Genomic DNA, 25294 nt, shown 5'->3' with positions numbered 1-25294 from the left:
GGATGTCTAACCAGGTGGCTTTTTCAAACAAAGCCTCTTTGATCAGCAAGGTAAAAAGGAACTTTAGCAAAACAATCCCAAAGTTTCATAAGGAGATAAAATTAGAACCTCGAAAAGGCTTTGTGAAGAAACTAGAGAACTATATATATTTTTGGAAGACATTTAATTCACCAGATGCATTTACACAGTTACCTTTATATAATTATATTCCTAATGCTGAGTACTATGAGAGTGATGATGAGCCACACCATCCCTGTTTTGGGAAGTCTACAATACTGAGGAAGAGAGATATGAATAAGCAGACATGGTACAAAAGGGGGTGATGCAGGATATTATACGAAGCAGAAGTACAGTGTCTTTATGTATAGGAGGAGACATGAATTCTAAATGGTAGTCAGGAGTGCATGGCAAAGAAGGTCCTGTTTCATCTGGCCGAGAGAGGATGGTCCTATCAGTAGAGGCAGTAAGGTTCTGACATGTTAGGACATGCCGATGGAAACTGTTTCTCCACAGGTGGAGAAGCATCAGGCCCTAGACTTTGGCCTTAGCTGTAGTCAGGTCTTGGGGCCTGTTGCATTGCTCTCAGCTATGTGACCATCTGTAATGACAATGTGGATATAACAGATACTGAGGACTAGGAATGAGGTAGTTAAGAGCTATTGGACATTATGCCCTCTTGGTGTAGGTATGCCGGCTATCTGAATCAACAAACCAGAGAGGCATGGGGAGAGGATCTCTGTTGTGCAGTTGAGGTATTTAGAGATGGAGGGGTTTAAGCAGCATGTCCACGCCATCTCAGAAAGTAAGGCTTCTTGTGGGGATTAAAGTCCAGAGCTCATCTTCTTCCTTCCCCACCATACTGCTGCTTGGAGACAAGGAAGGGGTGTCCTGCTTTCAGAACATATGGAGTTGTCTTTGCTAGCACCAGAAGCTAGACTTCAGAGCAGAAGGGCCACAGAGTTGGCATGTAAGAGAGGCTCCCAGGAGGTGCAGTTCTGTGAGAGGAAGTGGTGTGGAGCCTCCCACAGAAAGTGAATTTAGCTAAGGCGAACAATCAGAGAGGGAATTTCAGGCTGATGGGTACTGTAGATGCCCAATGAGGGACTTATTTCCTGGCTGTGAAGTGTGGTAACAGCTTTCTCAAGATTTCCTCTGCTGAGAGAGTAGCCTTACCCAGAGCCACACCTCCTCCTTCCCCAGGTGGTCGACACAGCTCATCCCCAGGCGGAGAGTACCCAGGGCTGTTCACAAACCTGGCTTCTCTCAAGTTCTCCAGGGGGTCTACTGATTTTCCTACTGGAACTGTGTCATGGGTCACCCTCTTCTATTTCCCCCTCTGTTCCCTTCTTTCTTCAGGTGCCGGCCCAAGATCTGTCCATTGTAGACAGTTCAGGGACATCTGCCTCAGTAAGCAGTATAAGGAAGCCAACTGGAGACAGCTGGGTGTTAGTTTCTGTCACTGGACTGAAGCTGACTCTGTGCTCCACGATAAGAGGGCTGACGTGAATGCGGAGGTTCTGCAGGAAAGCCAAGAGCCCACTAATGCTGTTGTATAGAATCTGAGGCTTGTGTTTGTTCCTTACCTTCTGCCTATCCTGTAACATTCTTGTTTGGAAGGAGCATGTTCCTTTATGATGGGTGGGCCAGAGCTGAGTTGTGTGTGTGTGTGTGTGTGTGTAGAATGTGGGGTTGCAATGAAGTAGAGGTTGCCATATGCCTCTGTGTTCTAAATTCTTTTATGGCAGCTCATTGGATGAGAAGAAAGAAAGGGAGGAGGGAGTATGGGGAAACAGAGTCAGGAGAACTGAGGAAGAGCTGTGTTGAGAGGAAGGAGAAATCAATGTCCGAGAAAAACACTTCAGTGGTCTTCTTAAACCTGTACATACTTTCTTCCTTCTTCCTCCGTCCTTGAGATGGAATCCAGGGCCTTGCCCTTGTGCCCACTTTTGATATATATGAAACTGTTATTTATAAATATAAGATTTTTTTTCATGCATGTGATTATTTTCTAGTCTTTAAAATTTGTATTTATGGTATACCGTATGATGATGTTATGAAATCCTTTTTTATGGGAAAGTGGCTACTATAGTGAAACAAATTCAAGTATGCATTAAATCAAAACATAGTAAAACAGGTTTAAGTGGGACATTCTAAGGGAGGAAAACAAACAAACAAACTCCTAGCTCAAAGGATGGAGGAGGGGCAGAACCCGAAGGGCAGATTCCAAGACTGATCATTCCTCTGAGAGTTATTTTCTGTAGTCTGAATTATGTGAGCACAGCTAATCTTCAGTCCAGTGTCTGAATATGAAGTGACTGCCTGTGAAGCTGAGTCTCTTCATTCAAGTGTTGTCTTAGCACACAGCCTGAGCCTGTGTCCACACAGAGCTGGAACAGTGAGGTGGTCAGGTCTGCAGGGGGCTCTTCAGCACCTTGGACTCAGGGTGCACTCTCATGCTCGAGGGACAGAAAGCAGGCTGACGGTTCCTGAGGGCTACCAGGCTGGCTTGTGGCCGAGCAGACTGTGAACTCTTGAGCCGAGCAAGGTCTGCTCTGAGCTACTGTTCTGGCAGAGTCCCATGGCAGGGTCCTTAGGTACCAAACACCCTGTATCAAAAAGTCAGATGTTGGGGCCAGTTTCCAGTTTCTTCTAACTTCCTGGGCGGCCAAAAAAAGCCAGTGTGCATCTCTGAATAAAGTGCTGGCTCAGGTTTGGTTTTTACAAGCTTGAATTGTGGGCAGTGGTGAGTTCTGGTACTAGCATAATTGGAACAGATAAGAGGCTGATAAAGACATCAGTTTGAGTGTGTCAGAGACACCCTCCTCCCTGAAACGAACAAGCCAAGGTAGGAGTAGGAGCAATGGAAATGGAAAAAAAGAGGGGCCTTGGGTGACTCCAGAAACAGGATGTGTGGAAGGAACAATGCTTTCTGCCTGGAGCTTTAGTGGCTCATAATGCTGTTAAACTGGGAAGCCAGTTCTCACAGACCCTGTGAGAGAGGCTTCAAAAATAGCATCTGGTTTCAAATTCTAGCCGTGTTACTGAGCACGGCCTGTGGAGGTGCCATTGGGTATGTAAGCCACCCTATGCTGTCTGACTTGTTTTTCAATTAGTAAAATCTGGAATGGTGACTATTTCAGAATTTATTTATTGCTGCAAATAAATGGCTGATCGTCACAGAGAATTTATATAGGCTAGGCCAGCCTAAAACCAGTACTTGGGAAATGGGATTGATGGCACAGGGTGCGATTACTGTCATTTATGGGGTTGTAGTAGTCGCTGGGTCTGCAGAAGAGGTGGTTGTGGTGGGGAGAGCTCAGGGAGAAGTCAGACTAGTGTGTGTGGATCCAGGGGCTTATGTGTTTTAGAAGAGTAGCTCTTTGAAGCACAGATACCTTAGGCTGTAAACAGCTTCAAACTCTTTTTTCTGTCAGGTGCAAATGACACGTATGAAGACATCCGATAATCCTTTTCTTTTTTCTTTCTATTTTAACAACAGCTAAGATTTTGAAAGGGGGGGATTAGACTTCTGTGACACTTTATTAGCATGAAAAAGTTCAACACTGGTATTAAAAGATTCAGTCTTTTCCCAACTTTCTGCTTTCCCAGTCTTCTTGGGTTTTGCTCTTACACTTGTTGCCTCTGTTGCTTCTTGGTTGTAAGATCACTGCTGTTGTAATTGCATCACACCTACGTCAAGACAGGAGAGGGAGAGGGCAAAGGAAAAAGAAGAAAGGGAGACACAGAGAGAATGAATATGAGAATGGTTTAGCACCAATGAGTTCTCTGATAGCCTTCTTTCTTTGATCCAAGAAATAAAATGTTGCTCAGAATTAGATCACATGATCCTGGCCCTTGGATTAAACATCCCGATATCAGGTTATCTGTTAATAGGACTAGGACTACTCAGTGATGATTTGCTACCATAAAGAGGAGTTTTTAAGCACTTGAGATTCTGGCAACCTTCCAGTGGTATCCTCTGTAGATCAGTGGATTTCTTCAAGCACATGAAGTGGGTAGCTGTTTTCAAGGGAATAAGAACTGAATTGCCATTAGAGAAGAGAAAGTTTTGACACTTTTTGTTTCCCATGGCCTGAAGGAACTTGGATTCTCCTTTCCCACCCTCTTCCTCTAACTTTTTCTTTTTTATTTGGATAGGTAAGTTAGAGGAGCTCTTCAAGTAGACAATGAAAAGAACTGGTGGGCTTCAAACGGTGGCTACCTTCCGCATAAGCCTCAGCTGCATTGAAAACTGAGAGGACAAGATGGAGACCATTATCACCAGGGCAACTGGAGCAGGAAGGGGCCTGGACACAGGGGTTGGCAGATGCTCCTTTGATGCCTATGTTCCCCCTCACTGAGAAAAACTTTCTTGAAGCTTCACAATTAGGCGGAAGCTAAACATTCATAGACATCCACAGCAGTTTCACATTCAGATTCCTTGTTATAAAACTAATTAGAGAAATTATGCATTTGTTATTAGTGATATCAGATTCATTGATTAAAACAGGCTATTCTAATAACTTCAAACATCTCTACAATAATAAAAGCCTACAGTAAGTACTATAGATTTCTTTGCTAAGAAAAGCAATAAGGCTGAACATGGTGGCACATGCCTTTAATCATAGCACTTCAGAGACAGAGGCATCAGTGCAGATCTCTGTGAGTTCGAGTCCAGCTTGGTCTACATAGTGAGTTCTAGGACAGCCAGGGCTACAAAGTGAGACCCTGTCTCAAGTAAACAAAGAACAAACCAAAATACTGAAAGAAAGGCAATAAAAACAAGCCCAAATAATCTGCTGGAGATGGATGGTGGTGACAGATAGGAACAACATGAAAATACTCAGTGGCACAGAACTGCAACTTGAAAAGGGTTAAATTTTATGTTGTAACTGTGCCACCATAATAATATGGGCGAAGCCTCTCCAAGGGACCTGTTTAAGTGAGTGGGAGGAACAATTTGTAACAGGGAGAAAAAATAATGGCACTTAAATACCTGGTTCCATGCTACATTCAGTTCATGTCTGGATCCCTTGAACAGTGGACTTGTATATCCAATGACATTCCATCTGGTTGGCATGTCTCGCAGACACCTCAGGTCCATGTCTAAAGCTGACTTCAATGTCTTCGGTTCACTGGAGGACGCCTGCTCCTCCCCTCCTTCTCCCCGTAGTTAAGGGCACTGGCATGTCCAGCTGCTCAAGCCAGAGACCCAGATGCCGTTCTTGTGAATCTTTCTTTTCCCTTACTCTCCACACCAAATCACTCATCACTCTGATTGAATTCTCCCCATGTCACTTTAGTCTGCCTATTTCCCTTCATCCCCCAGTGGCCACTGCGAAGTAAATAAGGAACCAGGATCTCTCACCTCAGAAATCAACTCCTAGCATTCATTATGCCATCTAACCATCTTAATACATTTCTCTTAATGCTGAGAAATCATTGTTGCAGCCACAATGGATGTTCTGCTAGCCTTCTTAGATATAGGAATAAGTTGTTTACTAAACCAATTGTACAAAAGTACTCAGCCTCAAGCTTTGAAAAGTGGAAGCATGTCATGTCTTGTTTAAACAGTTTTGTAAATCGTTTGTAAAAACAGTACTTTTGTAAATCTAAAGATGTCTTTCTCTTCCATAAGTCAACGCTCCTTTCTCCATGTAGCACAGTTGGCACTGACAATGACAGACAACTAGAGAGTGAGGTCCTCAAAGCACGTTATGGAAAACGACTACTGTGCAGTAGCCTGTTGTCTCCAAGGGCAGGGTTGTTTTATTGATGCATTCACCAGTTAACTAACACAGAGACAATGGCACAGGTGGGGACCAAGTCTGTGCCTGTTAGAAATGGATCTTTGGGTAGACACAGAAAGCCAGAGCACTGCTTCACAGAATTGAGGGCCAATTTGTTAAAGTGGTGAGAGTGTCTGAGGGAGGGATTCTCCACAGCCTGCATGACCAAAAAAAGCTTCCTGGCACTCTTCAATAGAGATGTGAGTTCTAAGTCTAGTTCTCTTCAAAGGCTCTTCTTGTTCAGCTCAGAATATGTCAGTGTGGCAAGCACTAGATTTTAACGATCTCATTTGCCCTTCTGTGGCCACTACTCGGAATGGGCACTTTTCATGTTTATTGGCCCTATGCATTTTCTTTCTCTCTATGGCCCATATCGTCAGACTGTGGTAAAAAGTCTCAGGAGAGAGACTGTTCTGACACAGATTGGGATCGTGTCTTTGCTCTTTGAAGGACTGACTTCCTAAGTCCCACACACATCTGTGGACAAAAATAAGGATCAGGATGTTTTCTCAAAAGCAGACTTGCTTCCTGTCAGCGTCTGCCTTTCTCTGGCCATGTAGCTTCCTCTTCTAGGCCAGTGGTCACTGAGGGAGGTCAGCAGGATGTGATGGAATTTGTACAAGCAGATACCACAGTCGTCATTAATGATGTTTTGTTTTGTTTCTTTTAAAAACCAGTCAAAAGCAAGGGAGAAAAATCTACACAGATGGACAGAGGGAGTTGTGTGTAGGCTGGGGAATGTGAGAACTGTCTGATAAAAGCAAAAGATCTGAGTGTACAAATCTTAAAAGGATGAGGTCCAACATCCTATCTGGTTTGAGAGAAATGTCTATAGAAAAACTACTACATGTATTTGAGAATGACTCATTCATCTACCAACAGAATATACACCACTGTCAACCTCAGATATCAGTGTCATGTTGCAGCAAGGGCTCAGCCTTCCTGCCTAGCCTGTCTAATGGCAGTCAAAAGGGCTCTGACTGTGCCTTGCATTTTAACCACTTAGTGGCCAGAGAACAGAATCCAAGCTGCCTGAGACACAAGAGAAATGCGCTCCCAGCATAGGAAACATGGGTACCTTGCTAGGAGTCTTGGGTCTGTAACTTAGCAGCTGTGTTTCATAAAGCAGTCCTGCTTAACTTCTGGGCCTTGATGTTCTTATATGCAAGCAGGGAAAAAAACCTATTAGCTCACTAAATTACTGTAAGCATTAAATAATATGTTGCTATATTATGTCTGCTATATTATATCAGTCTTTTTCCATACTGCATCATTTGTGTAGCCAAGCAGAGGTTCATGAATGCAGGCACTCACTGATACCTGTGTACCTGTTGGGTTGTGGCCCCTTTGTAAAACCTCTATCTCAAAAACTATTTACATTAAGATTAATAACAGTAGCACAGTTACAGCTGTGAAGTAGCAACAGAAATGTTTATAGTTGGGGCCACCACAACGTAAGGAACTAAAGGCTCACAGCATCAGGAAGGCTGAGAACCACTGTGCAAGGGCATCTGTGTTACCTAGGGGACTGTTAGATGTGAAATATTCTAAGCAAGGCTTGGTGGTTGGCTAACGGCAGCCCTCTACAGTTTGAGGTCGGAGGATCACAAATTCAAGGCCATCCTTGCTACAGGGTGAGTTCACGGTCAGTCAAGCAATATAATGAGATTCTGTCTCAAAAATAAAAGGCTGGGAACCAGCTCACAGTAGCACACTTGCCAAGCATGCGAGAGGCCCTGGGTTCAGTCCCTAGTACTGCTACAAAACCAAACCAAACCAAAAGGAAAGGTACAAGAGTTCTCAGACTTGCTCTTTAGTTCTGTGCCAGCACAGGGCGCAAACAAGTATTTCCACCTCCAAAGTTTGAAAATCACTTGAGAGTGCGCTTTCGAGCTTGTATCTAACGTAATATGAGATATGGTTAAAGAAAAAAAAAAATGATCTAAAAGTTATTTAAAGTTTCAGTAGATTTCCTGGAAGGTTTTCTTTAAAACAGTGAAACAAGTTTGAAGAGGAATTGCTTCCTGTTACTTATCAAAGACAAGCACAGGGCGTGGCTAACGCCCGGTTGTTAAACTCTGTTAGCTCTCTGGTTGTCTACACTGAGCCGTGGCAGCTGTGGCGTTTTAACCATTTTAAGACACACCATTTGCCTGTGTTCATAAATACGGCCATGAAGTCTAGTAACCAGGCTCGTCAATACATTGCTTTCTATCAACGGTAATACTGAGGCCCCACGCACTAGTTCATTTCCGCCAGCGAGGAGCCCTTTGCCTAGCTCTTTCCTCATGTCCCTTAACTGTATTTTTTTTGTGATTCAGGTTGTGTAGCAAACATTAACGAGTAGGCGCATTCAGTCTGATGAGTCTTCATATTATCACACAGTCCTAAGCCTCTCACATGAGAGGTGCAAGCATACCTTCCGATGACCATCCATTGCTTCACATTTTGTCTGTCACTTGCTTTTGAGAAGAAATCCATTTATTTGTCTGAATTACAAACACAGAGGACATTCCTTCAGGCTGGATCTGATACTTAATGACTATAGGCTGGTAGAATTGCATCAGTTAAACATATAATAAATACCTGATGGCAAAGCAAAAATTACCAAAACAACAAGGTATTTGTAAAAATGATACCATACACATATGTACATCCATCCATCCATCCATCCATCCATCCATCCATCCATCCATATTTTCCCTCTGTGCCAGGAAGTTAACTAAAATTTTATTACAGAAAAAAAAAAAAAACCCACAAATCCACATTCAGGTTCCCATTTCATAGCCTCCAAAATAATTCTCGTAAGCAAAATGTACACAAGCTTGGCGGGAATGGAGAACCTGGTATGTTATGAGAAGACTTGAAGGGAAAGGAATACTTAGCATCTGAGAAAAAATTGAGGCCAACATGCATGAATTCATGACTAGCCTTTCTTCCTCCCTCCCTCCCTCTCATATGTGGTATGTGTGTGTGTGTGTGTGTGTGTGAGGTGTGTGAGGTGTGTGTGTGTGTGTGAGGTGTGTGTGTGTGCAGTGCACTTGCCTATGTGTGAGTACATGGAGACTACAGGTCATCATTAGGTGGCTTCACTCTATCACTTATTATTCTATCTATCTATCTATCTATCTATCTATCTATCTATCTATCTATCTATCTATCTATCTATCTACCTACCTATCTTCCTATCTATCTATTTGCCTACATACCTATCAACAAACTCTCTTACTTAACCCAGAACTCTGCATTTTGGCTAGACTGGCTGATCAGCGAGCCTCTGTGACCTTCCTGTCACTGTCCCCATTCCCAGCCATAGTTATAAAGCTAAGTCTCCACGCTTACCTTCTGGGCAGAGGCTGGGGATCAGGTTCTCAGGCTTTTGTGGCAAACACTTTACCCACTGAGTAATCTCCCTTACCCAACTTCTTATAACTCTTTATTCAAAGTAATATCCTCATTTATCCCACCTATTTTTCAGACCACATTGCATGCAACTGGCCTGGGGAGACATATAAGATAATCATTGCTCCTATGGTTAGGAGCAATGCAGAGCTCAGGTTTTGCAGGTTTGCGCTGAGCACAGAAAAGGGTTGAAATTCCTGAAAAGTTGGGAGGAGCATCAAGAAGGTTGGAGTACTTCCTAGGAAACAGGTCGTCTTTAGATTGTCAACACAAAAATAGGTGGATTGTTGGTAGTTTGGACAAACCAGCAGAAACTCTGATGTATGGCACGCTAGGATATTCTAGATTAGTAAACTGATTCCTAAAGAAAACAACGGACAGGACTGTCAAAACAGGGGAAGATATTTTGTTGCACAGAAATTTTAATAGAAGAAAATTAAACTACAAAGTAAGGAAATATTGAGGAAAGCACAGTACACATTATGAACAAAACATTGTGTTAAATCTTTTACACCACAGGCATCACTGCAAACCAGAGAGTCTTAATACTTTTCTGTTACTGTGAGAAGTACCATGGTTAAGGCAACTCATAGAAAAAAGTTCATTTTGTGCTTATAGTTTCAGAGGGTTAGAGCCCATGACCATCATGGTGAGCAATAGGCAGGCATGCATTGTACTGAGGCAGTAGGCAGGCATGCACAGCTCGATCTACAAATGGGATGCAAAGAGAGACAGAGAGAGAGAGAGAGAGAGAGAGAGAGAGAGAGAGAGAGAGAGAGAGAGAGGGAGCTTATATTATGAAACTAGGAATGGTTTCAGAAGACCATAATTTCCCTGTCTCTGTCTCTCTCTGTCCTCTGTGTATATATTATGAATTCCAGTTTAGTGTTTTTTTTTTTATGGGATTCGTGAGTGTGCAAATGACCAGGCCTCTGATTTTTGTGCCTTCTATTGGGCTCTTCTCCTTTGGGTGGTTCGTCCTGTTCAATTTCGATAGGATAGATTTTTTTTTTAATCTTATCTCTTAGAAGGCTGTTCTTTTCTAAAAAGAGACAGAAAGAAAAGTGAATCTGGATGGGAGGAGAGAGGTGGAGAGGGAGTGGGAGGGGACCCGCAATCAGGAGAAAATAATCTATTTTCAATAAAAGGAAAAATAGAAAAAAGAAAAGGCCCCAGTATGAAAGACAAGTGCACCGAGTGGAACAGTGTACCTACCTCTGCCCAACAGCTGTTCTGGCCATTTTATCTCCCTCGCATCGTGAGTTTTTCGGTACGTACCTTTGGTAATTTTTAATTAAATTTTATTTATTTATTCGTGTGTGTATGTGTGTGAACACACACATGCCATGGTATATGTGTGTGTGTGTGTGTGTGTGTGTGTGTGTGTGTGTGTTGGAGGACAAGTTTCCGGATTCTGTTGTTTTCTTCTGCCGTGTGGGTCCTGGGAATTGGACTTGGGTCATAGGCTTGGCAGCAAGCACCTTCACCTGCTAAGCCAAGGTCTCTTCTAATACCATCCTTGCCACCATTCTCCACACTTCAGACAAATAACATACTCACAAAGGAAAGACGCCTTCAATTTTATTAATAACCAACATTTTTATTAGAGCAGTTACAGTTGTGGAAACTGTACATTATACATTTTGGTTTCAAGGATTATAAATTAAGGAACTCACTGGTAGGGAGTTCTTTTTCACAGCAAGAAACTTTTAAATAAACAAAGTCATGTTTTATTAAGTACATTGGCAGACTTCATGTGCTGTCCAAAATGTAGAGTACAGTATAACAACCCATTTAGAAAGATCCTTTGTGGAAAATACAGCTGTGCACATTTTAGAAAAATACCCACAATTTGAGCTTTGTTTTAAAAAAGCTTATAAATCATATATATATTTATAAATGGAGCGAACATGCTCACTTTATAAACATCCTTTAGTTCTCTGTTGCCCATTATTTTCAAAGCATTACACATTTAAATAAACACTTAATAAGATTAAATATTCTATTTTCTTAAAAAAAAAAAAAAAAAACAATCAGCCTTTCCAGCCTAAGGAGCTCTAGGGGTAGGAAGGGGCAGGGAGCATGTGAGGACGGAAAGGGGGTCTTAGTTTGTTCTGGAGTAAAAATGGACTTCCTAAATTTAAAAACCAAAGCAAAATGTAAAAAATAAATATACAAGTTGTAATTTTATTTTCACTTGCTCTCTTTCTGCCTTCTTTAATCCATATTGGTCACACCCAGGGCTCTCAATATATTGCACTTCTGCAAAAAAAAAAAAAAAAACCACCACTGGGTTAGCTACCCTGTGGGTGACAGAACACGCCGCCCATGCCTGTGCTAACATGGGAGGCGCACACACTGTGTCTCCTGCCAGAGTGAGAGACTCGGCTGACACCATGACACTGTGGCTAACGCCTAGGAAGAGTTCCCCTCCACAAAGTAATGGCTGGAAGAGACTCAGATTTCTTCTTCTTCTACCCTGATTTCTTCTTCTTAAATAATTATTATTTTTTATAAAGATCATGTAGTTTCTCTAGGTAAGCATGCTTCTGAGTAAATTATATAACAGAAAAAAAATCAACGTCAAAACAATACGGGACAGCAAAAGACAAATATTTCAAATGAAACCGTCTAAATATTTAAAATTTAAAATAAAACTAGAAAACAACACTGAAGGCAGAGGGTCAAGGAGCAGTGAGTGACCTAACAAAGCTTTACTGGCTACCTGAATGCATTCAGCCAGAATTTGAGTTGGGGAGGGGAAGGGGGAGAAAGAGAAGAGTAGCTATTAATAGCATCTTGCTTAACTTTCACGGGAATTAACATAGCCACTGACAAGATTTTATTTGGTTGTAATGTACGTCAGCAATGAAACCGAACCCTTAGCTAGTGCTTACTGCAATCCATGCAACATTTTGACTACACTTTTTTAGTATTCTGCAAATTTAGTTCCTCCTGAGGGCATCAACAATTCACCCCAGTGATGTTAAAAAATATTTAAAATTAAATTATTTCTTTGGAAGGTATAATACCTTCAGCTCACTATATTTTAAAGATAAATAACCTCTTATTGGTTTAGAAAGAATAAACGACAGGAAAATGATGTATTGCTATTAAAATAAACACTTTTTTTTTTAAAACTAGTCTTTTGTTGTTGCTTTTCCTTGAGATGCAACCTGTGTGTTTTCATCCAGCCAGGACTGCAGGTGGAAGATGACTATACATCACATTTAAATAAACAGCAAAAGTGAGCAGAGTCGTGCACAAGCAAATGAAACGTTCCCTCCCAGAACATTCCAGGAGATGGTAAAGCAGCAGGTCACGGCAGAAGCCTGCTGAGTGATGCTGCTACCTACTTTTTCTAATGAGATAGGAGTGAATGTTGGAACCACTGCAACGCAATCCTCAGACTGCATTCCTCTGGCAGTCTGCTCTCCCCAGCTCCCTACTAAAAACGTCAGATGGTAAAATAGTAAGGCAGCTGTTGACTTCCATCAAAAAAAAAAAAAAAATTGCAGGTCCATACATTTCCAGTTTAGTCACACTCTGCTAGGACAGATGGAGTAGCCAATGCCAAGAGCTTCGCCGGATGGGGCTGCTTCAGCAGATTTGAAAAAAGAATCGTTATTAAGCTTTGCTCTCCAACACGGCTGTGTGCTTCAGCTCTCAGAGGACCCCAAAGACACAAAGCATTCCTGGGGGACCTGAGAGGTCCTCTGGCTGAATTTTCCAAGTTTCATCTCTCTCGTGATCCTATCCCAATTCCAAGCCTCCTCGCCCGTGTCTGAGTCTGACTGGGGTGTGCCGTTTAGAGGGCTGAGGATACCATGGCAGAACTGTGGGCTAATTCCACTAGTTGTCATGACTTCACTGAGGGGTCAAAACAGTTACAGCATTAAGTAACCACGCCAAATCACATTCAAAATTTAAGCCAAGGACAACGTCATCATTTAAGAAATTATAAATGGGAATTTGAAAAAAACAAAACAAAACAATGTTACTGTAATTTTTCTAGAGACATTTAGGCTATGCTTACCTTTCCTAATTCCAATCAAGTCAGAAAATGAACAAAAAGAATGGCCAACCCAATGTTCAACAGCATGACCAGGACAATCATGACGGAATTAGGGCCCTGAAGGAGAAACAGAACAGAACAAGCACAGTGTTTCTATGTCATTATGGCTGCTTGACACAAACCCATCACCAGAAAAATTAGTAAAAATATTAGCACACAAACATGGCCACAGGCAGGAAAGACAGCAGCCCTTCCAAAAGACATGGACTAAAAGCAGTTTAGATGCTACATTTAGATAGAGTCACTGTCCAACTTCCACTTAAAATTAATCTAGATTTGAATTAAGTGAAAAACAAGTTTTCAAGCTGGTGTGGTAGTACCTAGCATTAATCTTACCACGCTACAGGCAGAGGCAGGCAGATGTCTGTGAATTTGCAGTCAGCCTGGTCTACACCATGAGTTCTATACTAACAGGGCTACACAATGAGATGCCACCTCACTTTTTTTTTTCTGCTGTAATACTTTATTCATCTCACACAACGGGAAAGGTCACTGGAAAGGTGTTGGGAGATAGTGGGGCTCAGTTGTCCTTAGGGTGTGAAAGAGTCAGAAGAGAAGGGCAGACACTCTTCAAGGCGGTTAGAAAATAAGAATAAAATCAGAGGATTTTATTTCTCCAAGGAAAAAATCAGGAAAACACTCAGAGAAGTGTCTGTTTTTACAGACACCTAGGTCACCTGGGCTGGCCTTGAACTCACTATGTAGAGGAAGATGACCTTGACTTTATAATCCTCCTGTCTCTACTTCCTACTGTTTGGGGATACAGGAAACATGCCTGGTGTATGTGGTCCTGGGGACTGAACCCTGAACTTTGTGCACACTAGGGAAATACAATGAGTCACAGGCTCAGCCCTCTGTGAGGTTTTCTTAACCCTTGCTCTTTTCTGGGCCTCTTTCTGGGTCCTACTTCATCCTTTAAAGCTACGAACAGGAAATTGAACACTTATAAAAGCTTTTTCTTTTTCCAGGTCTAACTATTTCTGGAATGATAACCAAGTCACTATATAATTAAGTATATTTAACCAACAGCAGACTCCTATTTTGATAAATGTCATTAGAATAAGTACCAGACAACCCAAGGTCACCAAGCTTTTATTTGTTTAAATAAAGCTTATATGACCAGCTATTCAGGTCTGGTAGTACCTGAAGAACCTGCCTTTCTTAGAAGTACAAGATCTTGGTATTTTTTATTATTATTAAAATAGCACACAATTCTTAAATAGTAGTTCTTCAGTACAGACTGTGTCTATATTTAAGGTGAAGTAATTGGCTTTTGAAAAGATTTTTTTTGCGTGTGTGTCTGAGTATTTTGCCTAAAGGTTTGCATGTGCTTGTGGGGGTGGGAGAGGGTCCCTGTATTCATTACAGCCTGTGACAGGCAGGAAGGCAGTTTAGTTCAACACTACTCAGTGACGTTGAAGGCACTTAGTTCAACACCAGTGATGGTTCAAATGTCAAGAGTCAAACCTCAACTAGTTTATTTTAGGAATATTTGAGCACAGCATAAGTTTGGAAAAAGTTTCCTGTTGACAACGCAAAACCATGTGCACAACAAAACTGAAGACCTGGTCACATCGAAACTGTGTATAAATGACATCTTTCATAAAAGATGAGATCTATAAATTAACTGAGAACAGGCTCAGGATAGGGATCTGGGGGAGGCTCTACTGTGCTCTCAGCCACACAGAGAGCTTACCAGGCCATTCACCATGTTTGCTCCCAATTTTCTGGGCAGAAAATGGGGTATATACATCTCTCCCTGTATGTTTAACATTCTGGGTCCCCCAGTGATTATCTGTGAACACAAGGACCTCCATACCATCTACATGTGCCCATGTGTGCCCCTGGTCTGTAGATGCCAGAAGAGGGTGTCGGATGCCCTGGAGTTACAAGCGGTTGTAAGACGCCCTGTGGTTGTTGGAAACTCAACCTGGGTCTTCTGCAGAGGCAGCAAGTGCTCTTAACTGCTGAGCCACTCCTCTAGTCAAAATTAATTGTTCTAATTTAAGTGTACATAAAAGAAAGCCGTTACACCCTGGAGCACCAAATAAGTTCGTGTTGAAACAAAGTTACAGGGATAGCAGTTGTGCCTTCTCTGGTGACGGGACTGAATGGTAAGGAAGTCTGGTCAAGTGTTCATCTTCCAGGCCGGGGCTTAGCTTACATCACCTATCACTGCCTGAAGGACATCGCTACCCTGTGTTCATGAGCTCTGTGGTGGAGGTCATGGTGCCCTGATCTTTCTCTGTCGTAACACTAGTCGTATTTTATTGCCATCTGTTGTTGCACTGTCACCTTCTCACCTAGACTCAGCTTGAGAGTATCAAGGGCTTTGACTTCTTCCTCACTCTCTACCCAGGGCCTGACTCCTTTGGTGCTCAGCTCATCCATATAAGCCAGAGTTTAAGGAGAACTCCCTGCCTTCCAGCACGCCTCTAGGTGCTGGTCGTCTGAATGCTATACAAAACAGGTGAAATTACTGCATTAATAAAACAAATGAATCATTAGGAAAGTGGGGTGTGAGGACTGAAAACAGGACCTTTTGAGGAAGGGACTATGAGGAAGAAGCAATCCCCACTTCTTTAGCCCCACTTATATGGAAGAAAAAAAAAATAGGGCTTAAATGCCAGTCAGCAGACTAAGACTCTGTAAGTACATTATCACCTAGTTTTTATTTACTCACAGGAGATTATTAGCTCCATTCTGGGTGGATTCAAGGGGACAAGTGTATTAGAATATTTACAAACTATTTAAGAATCAAGGTTCTGTAGAGGTAGAGTTAAGTGTCAAGCTGTCACTTGGGTGCTCTCGACTATTTTTCTCTATCCCTGTTAAAGCTCAGGCCTTAGTTTAAAAACTTCCTAATAGGCTTCCGCAAGGTAACATTTTCATCTTCCTCTTTAAATTTTCAGAGGAACAGAAAATCTTAGCAACCTCCAACTAGGTGAGCACGTGGTTTGTGCCTGTAATCTTAGCACTCTGAGGGCTGACACAGGAACAATGCCCTCAGTTCAAAGCTAGGCTGAGCTACACAGTGAGGCCACCTGCAATAAGTGGTGAGTCCCAATCTATGCAAGTTCTCAATCAGGGCAAACTTAAGACACAGAAACTCTTAGAGCTCAAAATACTGGAAGTAATCTTTTACCATCCCATCTCAGCATAAAGTATACGGAAATGCTATGGCTATTCTCTGCTTTGATTAGACTTTGTTCCTAAGTCTGTAGACAATTTGGAATTACTTCCATTCCTTTAGGCTAGTACACTTAATTCATCTCCAAGATAATGAGTGCACCAGGGATGGAGAAAAGCATATTGAGTTAGAACAAGCTTGTACCGAGTTGAGACTCTGAAAGGACCTGGGACAAGCAGAATCACAGAGCGCCTTTGAAAACCGCATCAAAAGCTGAAGACAGGGCTGGGTGTGTGGTGAGGTGGCAGAATGCCTACCCAGCACGTGCAAGTCCTGGGCTCAATCTCAGCAGAAAGAAAAAGCAAATTTAAGCTCCATATACATTTTTATCTCCCATTTCATAAACCCTGGTGACGTGCTGTGGGTTTACATGAACTCTTTTGAACTGATTAGTAGTCTGGGTTTTATAGATTGTCTTGGGTTGAATTTAGTAGCTTACTACCTTTCTTCAAAGGTTTGGCCTACATCTCATTGTACTTGTAAGCTGGCATCAATGAATAATGAGTGAATGCTTTATCCAGAATGACAAATACACACATATGTATTTCCTACTGAACACACACGTGTATGTATGTATATGCTCTAACATATATGTATATTTAGTCTACCAATGCAGCTCCTCTTATGAAGCTAACTTTAAAGATGTCTCAGGGGAGATGAACCAGCAACGGGAGGCTCTAACAGCAACCAGGTGACAATGAAAATCTGGGATGCTGTATCTAAGTGGCAGGTACCATACTGTGACCTCGGTTTTCTTCAGACACCTTAGGCAAGCTACTGGGTGAAAAGCTTTAAGGTGAAGTCCCATAAATATGACTGTGGTGGCCAGTAGTGGCTTAAAATAGCAAAATGAGGAACAGCTTAGTTCTGCTTCCCCAGACTGACGGGGACAGGTGTGACAGGGGGCAGCAGCGGGGAAGACGCTAAGAGCGAATCAAAAGAAGCCTTCGGGCGGTTAGAAAAATACAACAGAGGGTGTCAAGATATGAGCTGATAACCCGCTCAGGTTGACTCTGCAGGGGCCACAGGTTTCTCCTGCAGGGCTGGGAGTTCCACAGGGCCTGCCTTCTCATGCTTGTTAAGTCAGTAAATTCTTCTACGTGTTAGTCTGTGTCCTAGAAGATTTCCTACATTTTCTAGACACATACCCAGAGCGAACATAAAGAAACGGACTCTACTGAACCATTTATGAATTCTTTATACTTCAACCAGTGTGCCATTAATAATGATAATAATAACGCCCTTTGTGCATTTACCCCGCTCAGTACAACATTAAGAACATAACAATCTTCCCAGCTGCTCACAAAGAGTGCTGGCTGGTTTATTATGGCATCCCCCCAGCGTGCCTGCTTTTGTTGGGATATTACTATGAATTTTAAACTGTTCATTATAAACTTTGAACTTGCACAGTGCTCTTGATTTTTCAGAACCAGTAGCCTGTACTCCACCATTTCAATGGTCATTCACTGACTACTCTGACAGTGAATAGTCACTTCCTATCTCCAGGGAAAGGGGCTGGCACTAGGAATGCAAGGCAGCTATTAGGAAGGCAGCATTTTCTCTCCGAAGGCCAAGTCAGTCAGACTCATTCACTGGGGCAGCCTGGGGTTCAAGGGGGTTGCCAGGCTGCTGAGGCCATCTCATACATACATACACAGCTTGGGTTCTGATCAGTGAGCCTCAGCTGGAAGTTGCTTGGCTTACTTCAAGAACCAGCAGATTCTAGACATTAGTAAAATCCCTGCCTTTTCTAGATACAGTGGTAATGTGTTTGCTTATGTCCAGTGCTACTACAGAGAAAGGTTTATAGGTGACAGTAATATTTTTTCCCCTATCACAGACCGATGAGGGGGATACTGGGCACACACTTCCACTGTGGCATTTGTGAAATTAAATGTCTTACTCAGCAGGCAAAGATGTAACATGGGGGGAATGGCATTGCTTAGATTTACCCCTCATTAACCAGGCAAATGGATACTATATATACATGAAGCCCTATCCATCATAAATGCTCACATTGAGTGTCTAATGACAAGTGATTGTTTCATGCAATGAATCAGGAGCGGTAGAATTATAATAACAATGAGGTATATCAATGTTCATACATTTCAAAACAAATGTTTACTAAATATTCAAGCATCCTAAAAATTAATCTGTTTTAAAAGCTATTTACCTCCACAGAAGTTGACTCTTTGAAGTTATTAGTCTAGTTGGACCTGATTAATTTATACTTAGCTAACAAAAAAGTGAAAACTGAAAAGATAACCAATATTACATAGAGATATTAGCAAAAATTAGCATAAGTTAATTCAAATTTTATTTAACCATATGAGTAAATGGAACAAAAATAAGAAAGTGATGGTTAGTCTATACTCTTCTTGGCCAGGATTCCAGTTGAAACTTTTATACATGTTTTAAAAATTGTTGGTACCATTAAAGTGGTGGTGTCATACTGTATTTCACAGTGAACCTGACTACCCAGAGGCATATGTGACCAAGATAATGAATCAATTTTTTAAAAAAATCAGTCACTTAAATAAAAAGATTTTAAAAGAGCGAGAGATTAGAGCCTATAAATTTTACAGAACTTGACAAAATCTCAGTTCCACTGAGTACTTACCAGATCAGTCTCATGTCAGGGAACATGAAGTGGACATTCATCAATAACACAAAGCTTACTGGCCATAAGAAGTCTTACCTGTTCAAGACTCATCAGCAATGGATAGCATCTATCAGACAGCTGAGTATGTGACTATCCACATCAGGAGACTATCTCCCGAGATGTGTTATCTAGTAATTAATTATGTTGTTGTGGAAGGTTTCTCATTTGGAAAGCAAAACATTCTCACTGTCGAGCCTGGATCATTAAGTAAAATACAAACTGCATATTTATGAAGATTTACACTGCACGTGATGTTCTTGTGTAAAGGGCCAAAAAAGCTCAGAATTAGCTGCTATGCAGAGAGGTGCTGGCTATGGGCAGCGGCCACGTTTCCCTTCTGGGGGCCATTGAGTAGGTAATTAAGAAGTTTGCCAAAATACAATGATGAACTCTTGCTGACATGTGACACCATCCGAGGCTGGCCAGGCCTAAGTCCTATCTGAACTATCTACAGTGAGTGGCTGAGCCAGCACAGGGTTCCCGCTCAGAGAACTCACTGCTATCACGAGCTGCAAACGTGCTCTGCTCTAAACAACCTCGTGGACCGAGGACCTTTGTCATCCCTGTGGTCAAGAGGTGAAGCTACCCACCCCATACTTGCTTCCCTAAACAAAGGAAAAGCTCCCACAGGACTTACTGAATTGGCTTCTTTTTCCAAAGAAGGGCAGGAATCATTGCTTGCTGGGTTCTTTGGTATAGCAAGTTCGGACTTCTTTGCTTTTGGCTCAGTTTTGCTTTCTTTGGCAGCTGGTTTTGTCACAGATTTCGGGGGACTCCACTTGTTAGGTGATGGCCTGTGTACCAATGCTGAGGAAGACTGGCTGGCTCCACCGTCATCCTCCCCGTCTTCTGGAGGATGCTGAGGCGTGTTCAGTTTCACATAGTAACCGTGGTACTGAGAGTGCAGCTCCCCGTTGCTCGGGTTGGGGACGTGATGGCGACCAGAGTACTTGGACACGGTTGCTCCGAGTTCCTTTGAAGGAGCCTTTGACATCAAGGGCTTACTGACAATGGCTGTCACCTGCTCCTCAGCCATACTCCTTCTATCTTGACTGAGTCTTACCCCTGAGCCCGGGTTTTGTTTCTTCGTGGGCTTTGGGGAGGAAGGTTGGGGAGAGTGGCTCTGTTTGGGACTTGCCTCAGGAGATCTGGGGGGCGTCGTGCCTTTGCGATAAAAATGAGGAGATTCCTTTGGTGATGGAGGTTTTTCTGGTGCCTTTTCTTCTGGGTTTTCTTTAACGTCTGCCCCCTCCTGAAATCTTTGTTTGATATAATCAGGACCTGGAAATAAAGAACAGAAAGGAAAGAAAGGTGATAAAAAAATAAGTTGTAAAGGTTTGCAGTCCAGGTGAGTATCGTTTTGCCAAAGCAGGTCAACTTCCCGCCTTTTGAAGGTATTTGTAAGTGAAAGGTGTGAGGATGTTTCAGTGTACAAGGAAAAGATTACTGAAAAATTCTTTCAAGATAAAACCTGCCACTGTTTACCCTGTATTGATATCCATAAAACATAAAAGATTTCAGAATTCTCTAATATTTCTATCACTTTTTGCTTGAAGAACATGGTTGTTTGGTATATAGCAGAATTAACATTGGTCAAAACCCAACAAAATTTATTTATCCCAATTAGGTAGGATAATTAAAATACAGAAAGTATGCACTTGAATAAGGAAATAAGCTTACTTTAGTCTGGTCAGAAGCCTAAAGAGATTTGTACTGTCTAGGGAGAGCCTGCTGAGAGGGTATTTTTAACCACTGCTGAATCTTTCTGGTCAGGAAGAGCTTTTGCCTTTAGTCCTCTTTAGAATAACTTCCAGGAAGCCCATTCACAGCAGGGACATGTTACCAGCAGTGTCTGTGACATGGCTCTATTGTCTCAGGGTCTGCGTTCAACCTCTCAACCTACCTCAGGAACATTCATAACAATTTAAAAAAAGATCAATTTAAAATTATTCTTTCAAAGCAGCAACTAGAGAAATAGCTCAGTTGATACAGGGTTTGCCACAAGAGTATGAGGTTCCGGGTTCAGTCGGCAGAATTACATGACTAAAGCCAGGTGTGGTTGTGTGTACCTGCAAGCCCAGCCCCGCAGAGGTGCAGATGGACAGATGGGCTCCCGAGGCTTGGCTTAGCCTCACTGGTGAGCCCCAGGTCCTAGTGAGGCAAGATGGATGTATCAGAGGCCTGATGACACGGTGCTGTCCACTGGCCTCAATAGACAGGTGTATATGGACATGCCCCCCACCACTTTAAGAAAAAAACAAACCAAACCAAACCCTGCCCCACTGTTTCTTTATATTGAACACCCATAAAATAAGAGTGTGCGTGACATGATGACCCGGGCTGTGAGAGCTTAGTGATGCCAGTGGTATAGAGAGGAGACAGCTAGGGAGTCAAGACAGCTCTCAACAGTGGTACCTTCTTACTGGGTGTGTTAGCTCTGGGCCCTCTGCCACAACCATGTGATGTGGTAGCTCTCTACATTTCAGGCGGTGAAGGCAAAGCCACACTCACAGAGTTGCCATTTTCTTATAAATGGGCGGGAGGCAACACACTTTCACACATTAACAAAGCAAGCAAGAAACCATACTCAGTGGCTTGCTCAGGGAGCCAACCAGCTCTTGTCAACACCACACACTTCATTTTACTTCCGGCATCCATCTCTCATTCCCAAACAACAAAAGGCTTACAAAGGGGCTGAAGAACAATTATCTTTAACTGTTAAAATACACTTGTACATTTATACTTATAACTGTTCTTCCCATGGCAGCCTGGGTTAGTGAATTATAGTGCTATGGTGGCTATTTATTTCACAAAGCTTGTTGTGTTGCTGTGGCTGTTGTTTTCTCCTTACCCAAGTCATAGGAAGGGGGTATTATCCCCATTCTACTCATGTGGAAAACAGCTCTAACAGCTGAAAAGCCAAGTCACACAGTTCTTTAACCCTTTGAAGTAAAGCACAATACTGCATGTTAGGCAACATTTCTTCTTCTTTTTTTTTTCCCCATTTTTTGAGATTATAATTACATTTCTCCCTTTCTTTCCCTCCCTTTAAGCCCTTCCACAGACCCCCTCTCAGCTCTTCTACAGATTCATGGCCTCTTTTTTTCATTATTGTTATCGCATGCACATATAACAAATACAACCTAAATATGATGTGTTAGGTCTGTAAAATGCTACTTGTGTGGCTGTTTTCAGGGCTGACAGCCAATTGCAATGTTGTGCTCTTCCCTGAGAAGAACCAGCTCTCCTGCTCCTGGCTTTCCTCAGTTGCCTGTAGTTCTTTATATAGGGTTGAGGCCTCGTGGGCTTTTCCCTGTTCAGTTTGGTGTGTCCATTGGTGTCCTTCTTGTTCAGTTCACGTTTGGGCTCATGTTGGTGAGATTTTTTGAGAGAGCCTCCTTGCAGGTGGAGTCAGCCGGAACCTAACAGTATTACTCCAACTTCCATTCTCTAGAAGATAAGCGCACCCCTCAGCCTTCAAGCATCTTCAAGCTTGTCAACAACTGAGATTTCCTTTCTGAATTTGCCAAATACTTTCTTCTTTCTTTTCTTTTCTTTTTGAGACATAGTTTCAGTATGTGGCCTGAGCTCACTACGTAGACCAGGCTGCCCCAGAACTCACAGATCTGTCTGGCCCCTCTTCCTGACTTACAGGCATGAACCATTGTGCCTGGCAAGCACTCTCTTTTGAAAGCTGCTGGTTTTAACTCTCCTATAAAAATGGGAAGGGGAATGAGTTCCTGGCTCAGAGAAAAACATTTCAATGAGTTAGGAAAAGGGGTGGCTGTAACCATGCAATAGGCCATGTCTGTTTCTGAATTCGTCCCTGGCACTCTGTGCTGGGCACAGCACCTATGGGAAGCGACAATATTATGGGCACAAGAGATCCCATTCGCCATTGGCAGACTCACCTCTACTTCTTACATGTGTTTATCTTAGTTGCTGAACATTGAGTCCAGGGCCTCATGCTATGCTGCTGAACCACACCCACAGTCCTTTCCCTCAAAACCCTATAAACTCACCTGTACTTGTCCTGCATGGAGATCCCTTTAGAGTTCTATTGCAGATGCATTTCTTTTTGTTGAAGTTCATTTATTTATTATTTATTACAATTTATCCACTTTGTATCCTGGCTGTTGCTCCCCTCCCTCATCTCTTCCCAATCCTACCCTCCCTCCCTCTTCTCCCTGCTGTACCCCTCCCCTTGTCCACATAGGGGAGGTCCTCCTCCCCTGCTCTGCAGATGTATTTTTAAGGTCCCTCCTCTTTGTGAGCTCTGCTCTGAGCCAGCCTGAGGCAGACGGTTGCCTGCTATGTACTTTCCCTTTGCCACCCCCACATCCCTTTATCCAGTGCCATTAGAATTGATTTTATTTGTGCTTCACTGTATTAAATTTTACAGCATTCCTGAAAATACCATTCTAGGTACCATAGTGAATGCACCATGGAAAGATAATTACAATAGATTTTTGGAGCCAACAGTTCTAACTTAATCTATACGATACTGAACGAATTATACAAATGACTAATACTTAGGACTTCAATCCAACAGATAAGCACAAACATGTTGAAAAAACAAAACCTTGTATCAAAATTAAGGCCTATTAAAGAGTAACATTTAACTTACATATATATATGTTTATATATGTACTGGAATATGTAGAGTTACATATATACACACATATGTATATATGTACACGAAAGAGTGGAAGATATAAGCATTAGTTACACATACATAAAGCATATATGTATATAATTACATATACACACATATATAAAATAACATTGGAATGTTAACATGTTTTCAAATGTGTTTTACAAATAGTTAAGCAAAACAAGACAAAGACAAAACCCCTAAAACTTCTACATCTTTTCTTTTTTTTAAATTTATTTTATTTTTTTACAATTTATTCATTATATATCCCAACTGAAGCCCCCTCCCTCAACTCTTCACAGTCCCTCCCTCCCTCCCCAACCCTTTCCTCTAGTCTACTGAAAGGGGGAGTTCTCTTCCTATGCCATCTGCCCATAGCTTCTACATCTTAATTCATACTTATGAATGTCATTAGGAGGTCAAGTTGAGGAAGCTGCAGTAATATAGACTTGTGAAATTCAAATGTGGACTACACCAAAAGTACGTACTTAATTAACTCTGAGGTACCACCTCAGTCATTTCTGTCCCCTTTAGAACGCTGACAAATTGCTTCTTGGCACAGTTTTCTTGTCTCAGGAATATTAATAAAGGTGTGCCTAGCGTGGTCACTTGCAACTAAGACTTTTCAGACATGTTCGGCTACTGGGTTGCAGATGCTGCTGAAAATCTGCTGCATTCAAAGAAATTACTAGATTGGTGGAAGTACATTTGGCCACCAAGGATCAGATTTAAAAATAGCTAGCTTTATGCATAGGAAAATGACTGCTTAAGGAAAACATAAAAGAACCCCCAAGCGGAGGCTCCCATACTTGTGGTGTATCAGGCACACCCGAGAGACTTCAACCTAAAGGAAAGCAGAAATCCAAGCTGAGACGTTTGAATTTGCATGCTTCAGGTGTTTCTACACACCAGACCTAAGTGACTGAAACCACACAGAAATTACGGGTGTCAAGCTGGCCTCTACCCAATGCCAGCCTTACATGGCTACAGCCATTGGGAAATGATTCTAACATGGCACACTCATGTGAGAATTGGCCAAATGTGAGGATACATGGCTCAATTTTTCCAGAGCAAGATTCAATTCATTTTAAACAAAACAGTTAATATAATGCAGCGGACAGAGTTTTTTCCTGGACTCTTTTCTCCTGGAAGGCACATGCTGTACTGCTATTCGCTCTGTGTAGGAATGCCTGTTACAGTGTCATGCCAGCTACTTAAAAGCTGGTGAGTGGCCGCAGCTCACAATCAGGACCAATCATTCTGGCCAGGGAGGGAGACCATAATAAATGTTGAGAGTTTGGTGGTTGGAATTTGTAGACAGTCATCTGAATCCTAGGAGATTCTCACCCTCCTGGGGATTCACACTGGGAAAAAGTCACCTGATCTACAGCACCCTGCACGTCAACAGTCAGCCTGCCCTCACCAACACAGAAAGGCAGGTCTACACACTTGGCATAAAGGCTCTGAGCAGACACTGGCAGATGGTGGCGGCAGGGAACTATTGGACTGTTCAGTTTCCCTT

General features: G+C 42.3%; 1 protein-coding gene across 5 annotated transcripts in view; it reads right to left on the bottom strand.

The window, feature by feature from the left end:
• Window positions 1-2728: 2728 nt before the first annotated feature.
• The window catches only part of Jph1 (junctophilin 1), a 92887-nt gene continuing 70321 nt past the window's right edge, over window positions 2729-25294 (bottom strand). The window contains exons 4-6 of one of the 5 annotated variants that reach the window (XM_060385810.1): window positions 19756-20399; window positions 13228-13323; window positions 2729-3690 (exon numbers count right to left, since the gene is read on the bottom strand). In XM_060385810.1, the coding sequence (XP_060241793.1) occupies window positions 13243-13323; window positions 19756-20399 (725 nt within the window). In that variant the 3' untranslated portion in view covers window positions 2729-3690; window positions 13228-13242. Of the gene's footprint in view, window positions 3691-11207; window positions 13324-19755; window positions 20400-25294 lie in introns of those variants that run through there. The other 4 variants (XM_021657956.2, XM_060385811.1, XM_021657957.2 and 1 more) reach the window with 4 other exon arrangements.

This window comes from Meriones unguiculatus, chromosome 6, assembly GCF_030254825.1.
Source record: "Meriones unguiculatus strain TT.TT164.6M chromosome 6, Bangor_MerUng_6.1, whole genome shotgun sequence".
In the NCBI taxonomy this organism is placed as follows: domain Eukaryota; kingdom Metazoa; phylum Chordata; class Mammalia; order Rodentia; family Muridae; genus Meriones; species Meriones unguiculatus.
This window is presented reverse-complemented; position numbering and strand designations above follow the sequence as displayed.